The 14,480-nt window shown below is 41.4% G+C and overlaps 1 protein-coding gene across 1 annotated transcript in view; it reads right to left on the bottom strand.

Annotated features, from left to right (window-relative positions):
- The window catches only part of Pak5 (p21 (RAC1) activated kinase 5), a 92,144-nt gene that overhangs the window by 28,041 nt on the left and 49,623 nt on the right, over positions 1 to 14,480 (bottom strand). The window contains exon 2 of the mRNA XM_027421681.2: positions 8,490 to 9,272. Within this exon, the coding sequence (XP_027277482.1) occupies positions 8,490 to 9,272 (783 nt within the window). The remainder of the gene's footprint in view (positions 1 to 8,489; positions 9,273 to 14,480) is intronic.

Raw genomic sequence — 14,480 nt, 5'->3', positions numbered from 1 at the left:
CACCAGAGCTCAGTTGTGACGCTTCAATACACCTTTTTGGAACACAATGAAACAAAGAGATTGTTCATCGCAAAAAAAAAGGAAAAAAGGCAAACGGGGTGTCGCTTGCTCTACATAGATCAGGGTGGGATAAAAGCCAACCACAGCCCTCTATTGTCTAAGCATGGAAAGAACATCTTACATTTTCCTGACTTGACTGAAAGGAAAATGTTAACAGGAGCAGCCTTGGCTTTGGGAAGGGAAAATGAGCATCTGCAAGAGAGCCAGGGAGAAACACTAGTGCCCAGTCCTACAGAGACATTTAGGGACTGGTAATTAGGAAAAGGCAACTCATTCATTCTGTCAGCCCTCCTGTTGTGCTCTGCAATTCCAGCTTCTTCCCCGTTATAGGCAGGAAACACCGCTGATGGGTGAGTTGATTCCTGCTTGCTCACATGCTTGCTGTACAGCCCTGTTTGATGCTGATGGTCTCCTGCATCAGTCCTTGAGTTTCCAGCCAGTTGCTGTCCTCTGAGTCTGTTTCATTGCAGGGCATTAAGGAATCTCCTGTCAAACCCTAATAAAGTAGTTACCATTGTGTCCCCCAAAGGGAAAACTTGGGTTTTTATTGCTATGGTGAGTATTTTTTTTCCCTGTTACTTTCATTTACAAACTGGAGGGGTCAGTATGATAGTGGCATAGTGTCACATTTACTCTGGCTGAATGACAGCGGTACATAGCACATGCTTCGAGCTGATGCTCAACTTGGATGAAAGAGGCAAGTGCTGCCAATGAGCAGCCCTTGTGACACTAAAAACATCTAAGCATCTCCTTAAGTTGCTGAGGTAGGGGATTTGGGAAGTAGGTTACATACTGGATGCTTAGACATACTTGCTGCACTTCAAAACCAAGTGCAGTAACAAACTGTTCAGTACATTGAACAAGTGGCCAGGGAATCTCCCCAAACCATTAAGTTGGAATCTCACTTGTAATACATTTTATAACAAGGATGCTGAAGAGGCAGGTCTTTTGTGACTTACTAAATAAATGGCAGATGCACACTGAAGACATTCAGACAAGTTGCTACTGACCTCTGCAAACATGCAGAGAGCAGTTCTATGAACAAATGACTATGTCTGTGATGAGCAGACTCTAGCACACTGATATTTCTGGTTATTCCTCTATCTCTGAATGGACATATATAATTAGCCACAGTAATTGCCTCTCCTAACTTAAAGGAAGTGTCCTCCATCCAAAAACAGATGCTCTGACTTATCATTCCTCTGTGCCTGAGACAATGTGCAGGGACTCAGTGCATAGGGATTGGTTCTTTGCTTCAGAATATTGTACATATGTGTCAGGGTCCTGAGAAAATTAGGGATGGACAACACTAGGTTAAACTTATTTTTACCTTTTAATTTAGTAACGGAGGAAACTACTTATAATGGCCAAAATATGACTTGACTTTAAACACAAGAGCAGTCCTGGGGAGATGTGTATATACCTGCAGGGCAGATATTAAAGATGACATGACATCACCCTTTTACATGCTTTATATAATTCAGTGAGGACCCTACAGGACATGTATAGAAAGGAAACAAAGGGAAAGGCAATGTTATGTGAAGTGATTTAGCAATCATATTTTTTTCCCTTTCTTTCTCCACTTAGTTGCTTGGTACAGTCCATGGGCTTCAGTAGGATTGCCATTGCATAAGGCATCAGGCTCCTAACGGGTTCCTAGATGATGGTCCACAGGAAAATTTTTTCCTTTTTTATATTTAAATTAGAAACAAGCTTGTTTTACATGTCAATCCCAGTTCCCCTTTCCTCCCCTCCTCCCCTGCCCGCTATCCATCCCTTTTCTGCTCCCCAGGGAGGCTGAGGCCTTCCATGGGGTATCTTCAAAGTCTGTTAAATCATTTGGAGCAGGGCCTAGACCTTCCCCCATGTGTCTAGGCTGAGAGAGTATCCCTCTATGTGGAGTGGGCTCCCAAAGTCCATTTGTGTACTAGGAATAAATACTGATCCATTATCAGAGGCCCCATAGATTGCCCAGACCTCCAGACTGACATTCTCGTTCAAGGGGTCTGAAACTGTCCTATGGTGGTTTCCCAGCAATCAGTTTGGGGTCCATAAGCTCCCCCTTGTTCAGGTCAGCTGTTTCTGTGGGTTTCCCCAGCCTGGTCTTGACCCATTTGTTCATCACTCCTCTCTTTCTGCAACTGGATTCAGCTCTGTGTTCAGCTGTGGGTGTCTGCTTCTGCTTCCATCAGCTACCGGATGAAGGCTCTAGGATGGCATATAAGGTAGTCAATAATCTCATTATCAGAGAAGGACATTTAAGGTAGCCTCTTTACTATTACTTAAATTGTTAGTTGGGGTCAACCTTGTAGATCTCTGGACATTTTCCTAGTGCCAGATTTCTCTTTAAAACTATAATGGCTCCCTCTATGATGGTTTCTCTTTTCTTGCTCTTCTCTATTCTTCCACTGATCGCATCTTCCTGCTCTCTCATGTCTTCCTCTCCCCTCCTCTTCTCCCCTTCTCTTTCTCCTAACTCCCTCTCCCCTCATTCCATGCTCCAAATTAGCTCAGGAGATCTTGCCTCTTTCCTTTCCTCCAGAGGACCATGTATGTCTCTCTTAGAGTCCTCCTTGTTTCCTAGCTTCTCTGGAAGTCTAGATTATAGGCTGGTAATCCTTTGCTCTATGTCTAAAATTCACATATGAATGAGTACATACCATGTTTGTCTTTTTGTGACTGGGTTACCTCACTCAGGATGGTTTCTTCTAGTTCCATCCATTTGCCTGTGAATTTCAAGATTCCATTTTTCCCCTCTGAATAGTCCTCCATTGTGTAAATGTACCACAGGAAAAATTAAAAGAAGAAAAGTAGAGCAGGAGTTGATGCTTTGTCACTGACTGAGTCTGAGCATGCCATTGCCACAAATAATAGTGAGCCACTGAACAAGTGATTCCTGAAGGCAGGTCATATAATCAGAGTGATTTTCCTCCCTGAGAAAGCAAAGTGCCAGCCAAAATAGTGATAAGGATCACTGCAGTGACTCAAGAGAAGTTTCAAGTAAGCTTGCACACTTTTCTATGTAGCTATTGTTCTAGAGAAACTGGGCCTTCTTTATATGGCATCTGTATGGGACTCCACGAGCTACAACACTGACCTCTCTTGCTGCTCTGTATGTAGGAGATGATGTGGTAAACTGGTCAAGGTATATAGACAGTTCTCCCTAAGCCTCTGTCTTCCATGAAGCATCTGAGAATTTCACGTTCTTTCTAAAGAGTTAAGTGAACTCTTAACTTGGGTGGTGGTATCAGAGTTCTCACAATGCTCACTAAGAATCTATATGGTATTGGGATAATTACCCAACTATACTGGCCTTCTGTGACCCATATCTCTAAAATGATGACAGTCATAGGAATGGGGAAATCCATAAAGAGGGACTATGTAGGATGATATAATTCGTTCCTATTGTTTTAAAACATACAAAAGATTACACACACCAGATGCTTTCTAACCAGAAATATTCCCGGGCATAAGGACTAATAGTTTGCCATGTGCTAACTTTTTGATGTTTATTAATCTTATTTAATTCTCATCATAAGCTCAAAGTATTAAAACAATCTACATGTGAGGAAGAGACACAGACAAGCTCAGATAGTGTGTAATGATTCAAATTCATAAAATAAACATAAAAAAGCAATCACCCAAGGTAGAATAAATTCATAAGTGAGTCTTATGGATCTACTCACCCCAAAGTCTTTCTTTGCAGCTTATGGTTTCAGTATTTACCCATAATTCACATGGGTGACTACAAGGCACATCTGGAGCATAGCATGAACTGAAGGTACAAAGAGTTTTCCTTGTGTACCAGGAATCTCGCCAGCAAGGTGAGGGCATCCAGCAGTGTATGTCCTGACTGGAAAGTCTCACACCCACTTTTCTGCTTGTCAACATTCCTCAAGGAAAGGAAGAATGTTCTTGAAGCACATGCTCTAGAGTCAGAGGGATGTGGTTTCAGACCCTGGCTCAGCCACTGCTTTCATATCCTTGGACAAGCCCATAAAGACAGCTTTCTGGAATGTCAACTTCCTCAACTGCAAAGCAAAGGAGCCTGGATTCTCCTGGACTTGTAATGACTGAATTAGACAATGTCCGCAAAAGGCTTCTCAGTGTGCTTAGACCACAGTGACCCTCGTATTATAGCCACTGTCTGTATGTGAAATATAGAGACTGACATGTCAGCTATATGTATGAGTAAGGAGGCTGTTCTGACATGGGCTTGTTTAACCCTCATCTGACATGATGAAGTAGGGACTGTCTTTATCTCCATTTTATAGTTAACTAGGAGTCACAGTTAAGCAGTTACCCTGTTAGTAAATGACAATGTCATGAATCAGATTTGAGAAGTTATCTCCCCAAACAATGTCCCTAACCACTCGAAAGTGTTTGATCAAGGGCAGCTGTAGAAGGCAGCTCTGGAGCTCATTTTGTACTGCCTTATCTATGGCAAAGGCTGGTATGTTTTATTATTGTAGACATCTTATTATTATGAGTGAAGAATGGCAACCCTTACCATCTAATAAGGAAGAGTCCAGGGTTGCTGCGATATACTCAGTAATGCCAGAACAACCCCTCACAACAAAAGAATTACTGGGCACAAAACAGTAGTGTCAAGGCTAAGAAACCCTACCTCTGAATGAAAGAGGATGGTGTAATGCAGATATTGAAATAATTTCTGTGGCAACACCAAGACATTAGTGTTAGAAAGAGTTGACAAAGGCTGAATACAGGCTTGGTGCTCTCAGAAACTGTGTGCTATGGGGGCCGCATGCATCTCAGGGATTAAAACATGACCACAATGCCAGGTGTTGGTGGCGCACGCCTTTAATCCCACCACTCAGGAGGCAGAGCCAGGCGGATCTCTGTGAGTTAGAGACCAGCCTGGTCTACAAGAGCTAGTTCCAGGACAGCCTCCAAAGCCACAGAGAAACCCTGTCTCAAAAACCAAAAAAAAAAAAAAAAAAAAAAAAAAAAAAAAAAAAAAAAAAAAAAAAACCAAAACATGACCACAATGAAAATGCTGGTAACGTGCTTCCCAAACCCTAGTCCTTAACTTCCAACAAGGGCAAGAGATCTTGTTATAAGGCTTAATGAAGCTGCATGCATATCTGGCACACAGCAAATGCCTGGTGAAATACTGAGTTGTCACTGCAGCAGGAATTTCTCAGTGACTTTACCCCAGGGTGTTCTGGTGGCACCAAGACGAGTGAGCTAACATCTATACGCCTGGTTCCTGGAGAGCACTGAATGACACCATGAAATACAAGATGGCAGTATCTTCCAGCCAGGTTGCTGTAAGGTAGACAATTCTGCTGGGGAGAGAGGGAAGCATTCTCCCTGTCTTCTTGATGTTTTCTGTAGTGGCTCTATACTTGGTTTAGCTTTTCTTTCCTACCTCAAGCTTGCATCTGCTCAGTCTCAGTAAACAAAATAGATAAGTAAAGGACACACATTAGTATCAGTGGGCTTTATTGCAATTCCTGTTCTTGGCATGCTTGTAACAAGAAAAGTGGGGTGTTCTTTCTTTTGTGTGTATGTGTGGTTGTCATTGCTACTCTACACTGTTCTTCACTTTAAGTTAGGATTAAAATTAAAAAAAAAACAATTAAAGAACAAAATGTCTTGAACTGGTGTCACAATTCACATCCATAACCCTCCTCATTTTTGCTACCTGGGAGATGTGTGCCTTTTCTTCCGATGGATGTGAACTTCACCCACCCTTCTCTAGAAACTGTCATGAGGCAACGCCAAATTATCTGAGTCGTGATCACTATTCCTTGCCCCAGCTGGAAATCTGAATGCAATTGGTTGATTTTGCAAAGTACAGCTCTAAAGACAGAGACACCTAACTGTTTTTAGAGAGATGTTATATTTTTAATCAAGTACGCGTTTTAATTACCAACATGCTTCCCACCTCCTGCCCTCCCACAAAACCTGCTCTTCAGTTCTCAGGGGTTTTGGGGGACACCAGAGGAGCAGCTTGCTCCTTTGGAACCCTTGATTAAAAATGCTGAAAACCTCATGGCAGACAGTCCCATGTGTGAATAGGTTCATTTTTTTCCTGAGCCACAATTTCTGATGAACTGTTTTTACTTTAGAAAAGCTGGAGTTTGGGGCAGGAGGTCTGTTTAGATTTACATTTGGAAGTCTGCAGGAATGAAGCAAATACCCATTTTTGGCTTTTCCTCTTCCTCCTTCTTCTTCCTCTGAGTTTAAATTTCTGGAAAGCCCTGAAATTTATCATTGATATTATTTGAAAATTCAGTTGAACTCCTGAAACAACACAGGCCTGCATAATGGGAAAGAGCTAGAGTGGAAGAAATGAGAGGCTTGAAGCTAGACCTTATATGTAGACAGCTAACTGAAATCTTGTGTGTGACATGTGACTCACTAAACCAGGGCTCTTTTCTGGGAAATGAGTGGGTAAGACTTGCTCTTGATGATGCTAAATCCCAACGGCCTCTAGGATGAGTGAAGTAGACTAGATAGGACCTGAACCAATTGCAGAGCCTGTATCCCTTCTAGTGTGGGCAGGATTTATCACTAACCAATTCATTTTGAACCATATATGAAAAGGTGGGTCCTGAGATACCAAGCCAACATGTCAAGTTTCAAGAGAAGCTTGTAATCTAATATTTTGAGACTTATGAGTAAAAAAGGACTAACTATGTTAATGGGTCAAAACTGGCCCCACTGCTGAAAGATGCTGTGTTTCCACAGCATTTTCTCAAGGACTATGAGCCAAACCAGTTCTTTCATGCTTGTTTCAATGTACCATAAACATACAAATTGGTTTGACTGAATCCAGGGCCCTGTCTTGGTATTCATGCACTCTACTACTCAGTCAAATCTTAGCCCTTTTATTTTGAGAGGGTTACTAGACCTTGAGTCTTGTTCTGTTGCCCTGGCTTGTCTTGAACTTGTGATCTTTCTCCTAAAGCCTGCTGAATAGTGAGATAACAGCTCACCACATTATTTTACTGAATTCTGAGCAGGTGACTTGACTCAGCAATAGAATATGAGGGGGCTCCTTCAGCCTGGTACTCACAGTGACTGATTTGTGTCAGAGTTGTGCTAACTATGTCAAATATCAAGATACACATACATATGCTATGTGGGTTTGGCTGTTGGCTATTGGCTTTTAAGACATAGGTCCTGCAATTGCCATGGTAAGAATGAAGTAAAAGTGTTTATGATACCCCAACCATGGTCATTCAAATATATTGAATTTGGTGAGATTAAAAACATTTATGCTCATTTAAATTTTAACAGTCAGCATCTATTTCATACCTTCTTTTCTCAAGATTCACTTCAAATTTCTTATCCCGGGAACTGAAATAGCAGGCCCTTTGTTTCTTCTGAGGTGTAGCTTAAGTCACTTCCTGTTTGCCCAAATAACTTCTCTTAAACCTCTTAGATAATGAACTGAGGTAACTTTTGGCTGCAATTGATAAAGCACATGGCTGCAGGCAGGCTGGCCCTGAAGGGTTGCTTATGTTATTAGGCAAGCCTCTGAGGAGAAAGCCTTGGTACAAATGCAGTACTCATCATGCTAATACTCATGTCCCACTTAGACTGGGTGAGACTCAAGGGGACCCTCAATCCAGCCTCAAGTCCTTCTTTTCTGCTTCAGTTGTACAGGTGAGATGTCAAGTCATTTGTATGTGACCATGGATAAATCAACCACTTGTACACTACCTGGGCTATTGCTAAATGACTTAGACATTCATGGAAACAGTGTGCTTTTAAACATGGTTCAATACTTCTTCAAAGTGTGGGATATAGTGGGCTCCTCAATTTTCAAAGAAAATTTATACCAGCCTTATTTAAAATATTATACTTCGGGGCATAGGAAGGCTCACTGATGGAGTACCTGCCTAGCACACACACTCTACGATTGATTCCTAAAACTATGAAAAAAAATTAGATGCTACCTATTATTGAAAATATTCATATAAGAATGTTATTAAGAATAAAAAAAACGAGTAAAAGAGCACACTGTCATATGAAAGACTGTCTCTTGAACTGAATATTTCTTTTTCTTTTTAATATGTCCACAAGAACTTTAAAGAATTGGGACTATTTTTCTATTCCCTGTAATGAGCTACAGTTGTTACCACTTAATATAGAACTTAGTAAATGTGATCAAACTGCATTTATTGTTAGTAAATCAGAAAGCTGTTCAATTAACCATAAATTTCCTTGTGTTTTAATCAGAAATCTTGTAGTAGATCTCAAAAGATAAATTTTGATTATAATGACATATGATTGGGCCTTGTCATAAAGCCTTTGATTAAGGGACCCATGGGAAAATGAGGTAGGATTGGATGATGATTCTCATGGCAAAAGCAGCAAGCTCTCAAGACTCTGGCCATCTCTAGAACCTCCTTAGCAGGGTTAGTCACTGGTGGAGAAGAGGCAGTGGACCTTACCTTTGGAATGCACATTGTGGGCTCGGACAAGCGAGGGTAGGTGTAGGAGTTGTACGAGTGTCCTTGAGGATGGGTTTTAAATGCACTTGCTCCAAATGGCATCATGGGTTCCTGAAGCCCTGAGCCTGACTTGGATCTCTGCCTCATGGCTGGCTGAGGGCTTGTCTGATGCAGGTATGATGATTTTGGCCTCCTGTCATAGTCATCAAGGCTAGCTCCCCAATCACTTTCACTGTATGCCAGACTCTCCTTGGAGCACCTGCTGGTCCCTGCAGTTCTAGAAGGTGTGAGTTGGAATGAGTAATCCAGAGGGGAGCTACTGGAGGCTCGATGATAATCCCACTTAAGGTCACCATATTCACTTGGTTTGCTCAGTGAGTCCAAGTGTGTGTGATAGTCGACAGGAAATCTGGCCAGGTCAGTTTTCAAAGGCTTCATCTCAGGATAGTAAGCATCTCCATGCTTCATCTTCATGACATGCCCATTTTGCTTGGCTGCATGGCTGCCTTTAAAGTACAGATCCAGGTCATCTCCATAGAGACTCCTTTCTCTGTACTTTTCAGTGGCATAGTCAGTAGTATCGGATTCACTGGAATATTGTGAGAAGGTGATGAAGCCATTTTCTTCTGAGTGGCCTTGAACACGGCTAGTGGCTCCTTGATCTGGAGTGGGTGGGCTTTCTTTCCTTAGGGAGTTGGAGCGGGTCACAGAGATGTTGTCGAAATCCTCTAGCAGGCCATTGATTGAGGTTTCCTTGCAGGATTTATTTCCTCTGACAATTGTCTAGGAATAACAGGAGGAATATTGTTAAGAAAATACCTCTGAGTTTATAATTGTTGGAGGATAGTGCCTCTACTTCTGTAGTTTAAACTACAGAAGAAAGCATGAAAGGAACATTGTAGTTAAAAAAAGGAAACAATTGATTGTTGCCTGACTTCCCTGGAATATTCAACAGTAATCTGGGATTCCAAATTTGTGCTTAGTTGTTGCATTAGACTAGAGAGAATTACCTTCCTATTGTTTTGCAGATAAAAATAAACATTCACCTTTTAAAATTACTTTTAATTTGAGCTTTGCTAATTTCATACATACATGTATTGTAAACATACTCATCCCGTTTCCCTCTCTTGTCCCCTCCCACTCCTAAAGACCTTGTTTCCTCACAAGTAGCCCTTCACCTATTCATGTCTTATTTTCGTGCATGTTGCCATAGCTGCTATGCATTCATTGTTGGACTGGCCATGCCACATCCAGAAGGCAGCATTTCACAGCACCCCTCCTTGTCCTCTAATCCATACAATCTCTTCACTCCCTTTGCTGTGATGCTCCCTGGGTCTTAGAGTGGGCGATGTAGATGGCCTGTTTAGGGCTGAGCAATCAACAGTCATTTATTCTCAGCATTTTGATCAGCATGAGTCTCTGTATTAACCACTAAGCACTGCAAAAAAGAAGCCTCTCTGGCTCTGGCTGATAGAAACACTTGTCTAGGGGCATAAATATAAACATTTAGAAGGCAGTTTGGCTCTCTCTCATATGTATATAGTGTGTATGTGTGTATGCGTATATGTATGTATCACATTAGTAATAATTTCAGCTTGAGGACCTGTGTAAACTTTCACCTTCTAACATTGATGGATATAAATTTTAACAGTCTATAACATTTCGTTATAAAAAGCATGTATGTTATTTTAAAATTTACTATCCAGATGATTTATAAAATCAATAAGCATCATCACTTGAACATGAACACAAGAAGAAAATTATAATGGATGCTGTAAGACTTTATGGAAGATTCCAGAAGACTCTTTCTAAACTGTGGCTATGGGACAGCATGGGGAATAATTGTATGGTTTGGTTTGCAGTCCAGTGTGATATTGTTAAGTGTAGAAACACAGTCCTTGCAGTGGCCACACCTTGGTGCTACCATCCTTTAATTTGGGATTCTGCTTGGTAATGGTGTGACTGTGCTTGGCTCTTAGTGACAAACTGTTCCCTTTAATAAGCCTAAATAACACCAGAAAACTAGGAACAGAAAGAAACAGCAAGCCACTTACAAAACCAGTCAGCTGTGTCTTGGCTTGTCATTATACGGTTTGCAGTGAAATATGTGGGGGTGGATAAAAGAACAAAGAACAAAGGGTGGTTATCAAGATTTTAAGAGAAGAACACATTTGAGCAAGTAGCAAGGAGTTCAAAATCATCATGGTTAGTACAATGGGAAATCTCAAGGTGTAGGGAGAAGACCAAATTGTCCCAGAGCTTGGAAGACATAAAAGTGTCTCAAACTTCATGTGAAAAGATAAGAATTTGTTTTTGGTTTTGTATTATTTTTTCTGCCAAACAATCTTAGCTTAATTTCTTTCCATTTATCTCTCTTTGAATAAGCTTATTTTAGACTATTTCAATAGTGATATTTCAGAGAATGGGCAGAACATTCCAAAATATCCCCTCATCCAATATTTCATGTATTAACATCTTGCATTACTATTTATGAAATGTCCCCCTTATTAGGACTTCATCAGCTTTCTCCTGGGGCACTGGAATCCCACCCATGAGAAATAAATATTTATTCATTATGCCTGATGAGTCTCTTTGGCAGTTTCTGAGACTTTCCTTGTTGCTGATGACCTTGACAGTTTTGAGGAGCAACGAACAGGTATTTTCAGAATTTCCCTAAGTTGATTTTTTTTGTCATTTCTTTGTGTAATATGTTTTGGAGAGGAAGGCTATAAAGTACCAGTTTCATCACGTTGTATCTTGGGCACACTGTCAACATGGCTTATTACTGATAATGTTACTTTTGTCACTTAGGTGAAGTTTTTTGCCAGGTGTCTAAGTTCTACCTTACAATTCTTTCCTTCCCTCTACTAGCAAGATACAAAGCACAGCTCACCATAGCGAGAGGAGTAGCTGCAGGGCTGAAGCTCCACCTCTTTGTACAAGGCGTATCTGTATAAAGCATTTGGAGTTCTGCATAGGAGGCTTATGCATTGCCCACATCTATTTATTTATTTATTTATTTATTTATTTATTTATCTTTCATTCATTTAGTCACTTACATATATCAGAATGATGGACTCACAGGGATTTACTAAATCCTTTGAGCTATGATCTAATTCTGTGCTGTTTGCTTTGTCACCCAGACAGCTGGGGGTTCTTTCATGTTGGTGACAGTCCCTCTTCCTTTTATTGTAAAGCACACTATCTTCTCCATCACCATGAAGTGTTTTGCCTTTATCTTGCTTGTTTCCTTCCTCTGTTGTTTTAGCAGCCATTTCTCCAAGAAGCCATCTTTCTATTTTTTGACACTGGTATAAGGCATGAAAATTGGGATTGAGTGGTTTTCATCATTATTGAGGTATCATTTCTCCCAGGCCCTCCCAGTGGGCAGATTAGAAAATCTGTGTTTGTATACTAATACCTGCATACCTAAGTATCTATCCAGACCTATGTGTATGAAAGCATATTTATATCTCCGAAGCTAACCTGGTACCACAATGTTCTTTCTAACTTCCTCTCCTGCTTGTCTGTAACATCCTGCTTTCCAACATTTCCAGCTGATGTATTTTTCCTGCATCCCCTTTGGTATAAAGGATTTCTATGGAACAACAGAGGTCACTGCTGCTGCATGCAGTTAACGTGTGGCCTTAGAACAGCCAAGTCTGCTATTTCTATGCACTTTCCTCTGTATCCAGAGAAATGATTACTTCATATACAAATTTAGGGCATAAATGCAATGAATGCAATTCCATCTGCTTGTTAATGTAAAAGGAGTAATATTAAGAGTGATATGAGAGAAACATTACTTGAAGCGAAGGATTTAAAAAGTCTTCTTGTTGTGGAACTCTGTTCTCTAGGCATGCACACATGTACACTATCTTCCTGAAGCTGGGGCAGCTGTGGTTACCCCCATGAGACTCTAAGACTGGACCTACTTAGGGAAGGTTTGGAGTGATGTACACAGCGCAGCATAGAAGGCCTGGTCTCGACCCTAAAGATAGGCAGTGAACAGTCAATAGGGAGGGGAAAGTCTTCTTTGGCTGCCTACATTTGCCCCTGCCCTTGTATATCTACCCATACCTACACTATAAGCAACCCAGTTAGACTCATTGCTTCCACAAGCTAGACGTGGGTAGAATGGCCTCCTTGGTTTGTAGTTGGTTCCCTATCTGGACAGATGTCTATTTATATCTCCCTATGCAAAATTATATAACACTTTTAAAAAGCATTTTATTTTTGCTTTTTGTTTATTTTTTGGTTTGGTTGTTTTTTTATTAAATTTTTGTAAATTAAAAGCAATCTTATTTTACATACCAATCCCGGTTCTCTCTCCCTCCCATTCTCCCAAGCCCTCCCCATTTCCCCATCCCACCCCCCCATCCACTCCTCAGAGAGGATGAGATCTCCCATGGGGGATCATAAAAGTCTGTCACATCATTTGAGGTAGGACCAAGGCCCGCCCAATCTGTATGTAGGCTGAGATAGTATCACTCCATAGGGAATTGGCTCCAAAAGCCCATTCATGCACTAGGGAATAAATACTGACTCCACTACCAGCAGCCCCATAGACTACCCAAGGCCCCCAACTGACACCCATGTTCAGGTAGCCTAGTTCAGTCTTATGCAGGTTCCCCAGCTGTCAGTCTGGAGTCTGTGAACTACTACTTGCTCAGGTCAGCTGTTTCTGTGGCCATGGTCTTGACCCCTTTGCTTGTCACTTCTCTCTCTCTCTACAATTGGATTCCAGGAGTTCGGTTCAGTGTTTAGCTGTAAATCTCTGATTCTGCTTCCATCAGCTACTGCATGAAGGCTCTATAATGGTATTTAAAGTAGTCATCAATCTCATTATACGGGAAGGGCATTTAAGGTAGCCTCTTAGATTCTTTTTTTATTATTCTTTTTTATTTGAATTAGAAACAAGATTGTTTTACATGTCAATCCCAGTTCCCTCTCCCTCCCCTCCTCCCCTACCACTCCCCTCCAACTAAAACCCTACATATCACATATCCTTTCTGCTCCCCAGGGAGGGTGAGGCCTTCCATAGAGGGTCATTGAGTCTATCATATCCTTTGGGATAGGGCCTAGCCTCATCCCTGTGTGTCTTGGCTCACAGAGTATCCCTCTATGTGGATTGGGCCCCCAAAGTCCACACCTATGCTAGGGATAAGTACTGAAATACTACAGCAGGTCCCATAGGTTTCTGAGGACTCCTCACTGAAACCCATGTTCCTGGGGTCTGGAACTGGATTCCAGTTAAGTTCAGTGAGTAGTTATGGGTGGCTGCTTCTACTTCTACCAGCTGCTGGATGAGGGCTATCAGGTGGCATATAAGTCAGTCATCAATCTCATTATCAGGGGAGGGCATTTAAGGTAGCCTCTCCTCTGTTGTTTAGATTGTTAGTTGGTGTCATCTTTGTAGATCTCCAGACCTTCCCTAGTGTCTGATTTCTCTGTAAACCTAAAATGTCTGCCTCTATTATGGTATCTCCTTTCTTGTTTTCTTCTATTCTTCCCCCGAGTCAACCTTTCTGCTCCCTCATGTCCTCCTCACCCCTCCTCTTCTCCCCTTCTCATTCTCCTAGCTCCCTCCCCCTTCCTCCCTTGCTCCCAATTTGCTCAGGAGATCTTGACCCTTTCCCCTTCTCCAGGGACCATGTATGTCTCTCGTAGGGTCCTCCTTGTTTAATAGCTTCTCTGGCAGTGTGGATTGTAGTCTACCACAAGATCCAGCAATTCCACTCTTAGGCATATACCCAAAAGAAGCACATTCATAGGAGGACATCCGTTCAAAGATGTTCATAGCAGCACTATTTGTAATAGCCAGAACCTAGAAGCAACCTAGATGCCCCTCAACTGAAGAATGGATAGCTATATAAAATATAAAACAAATGCTCTTTATTAGAACAAAAGCATTGTCTACTTGCATCCTTCTTAAAAGTGTAATGTATGAATTAGAAAATTAACACAATTAGACTTTCAAGATTTAAACAG

Source organism: Cricetulus griseus, chromosome 6 (genome assembly GCF_003668045.3).
Source record: "Cricetulus griseus strain 17A/GY chromosome 6, alternate assembly CriGri-PICRH-1.0, whole genome shotgun sequence".
Taxonomy (NCBI): Eukaryota; Metazoa; Chordata; class Mammalia; order Rodentia; family Cricetidae; genus Cricetulus; species Cricetulus griseus.
The sequence above is the reverse complement of the archived record's forward strand: the minus strand, read 5'-3'. Positions and strand labels throughout refer to the sequence as shown.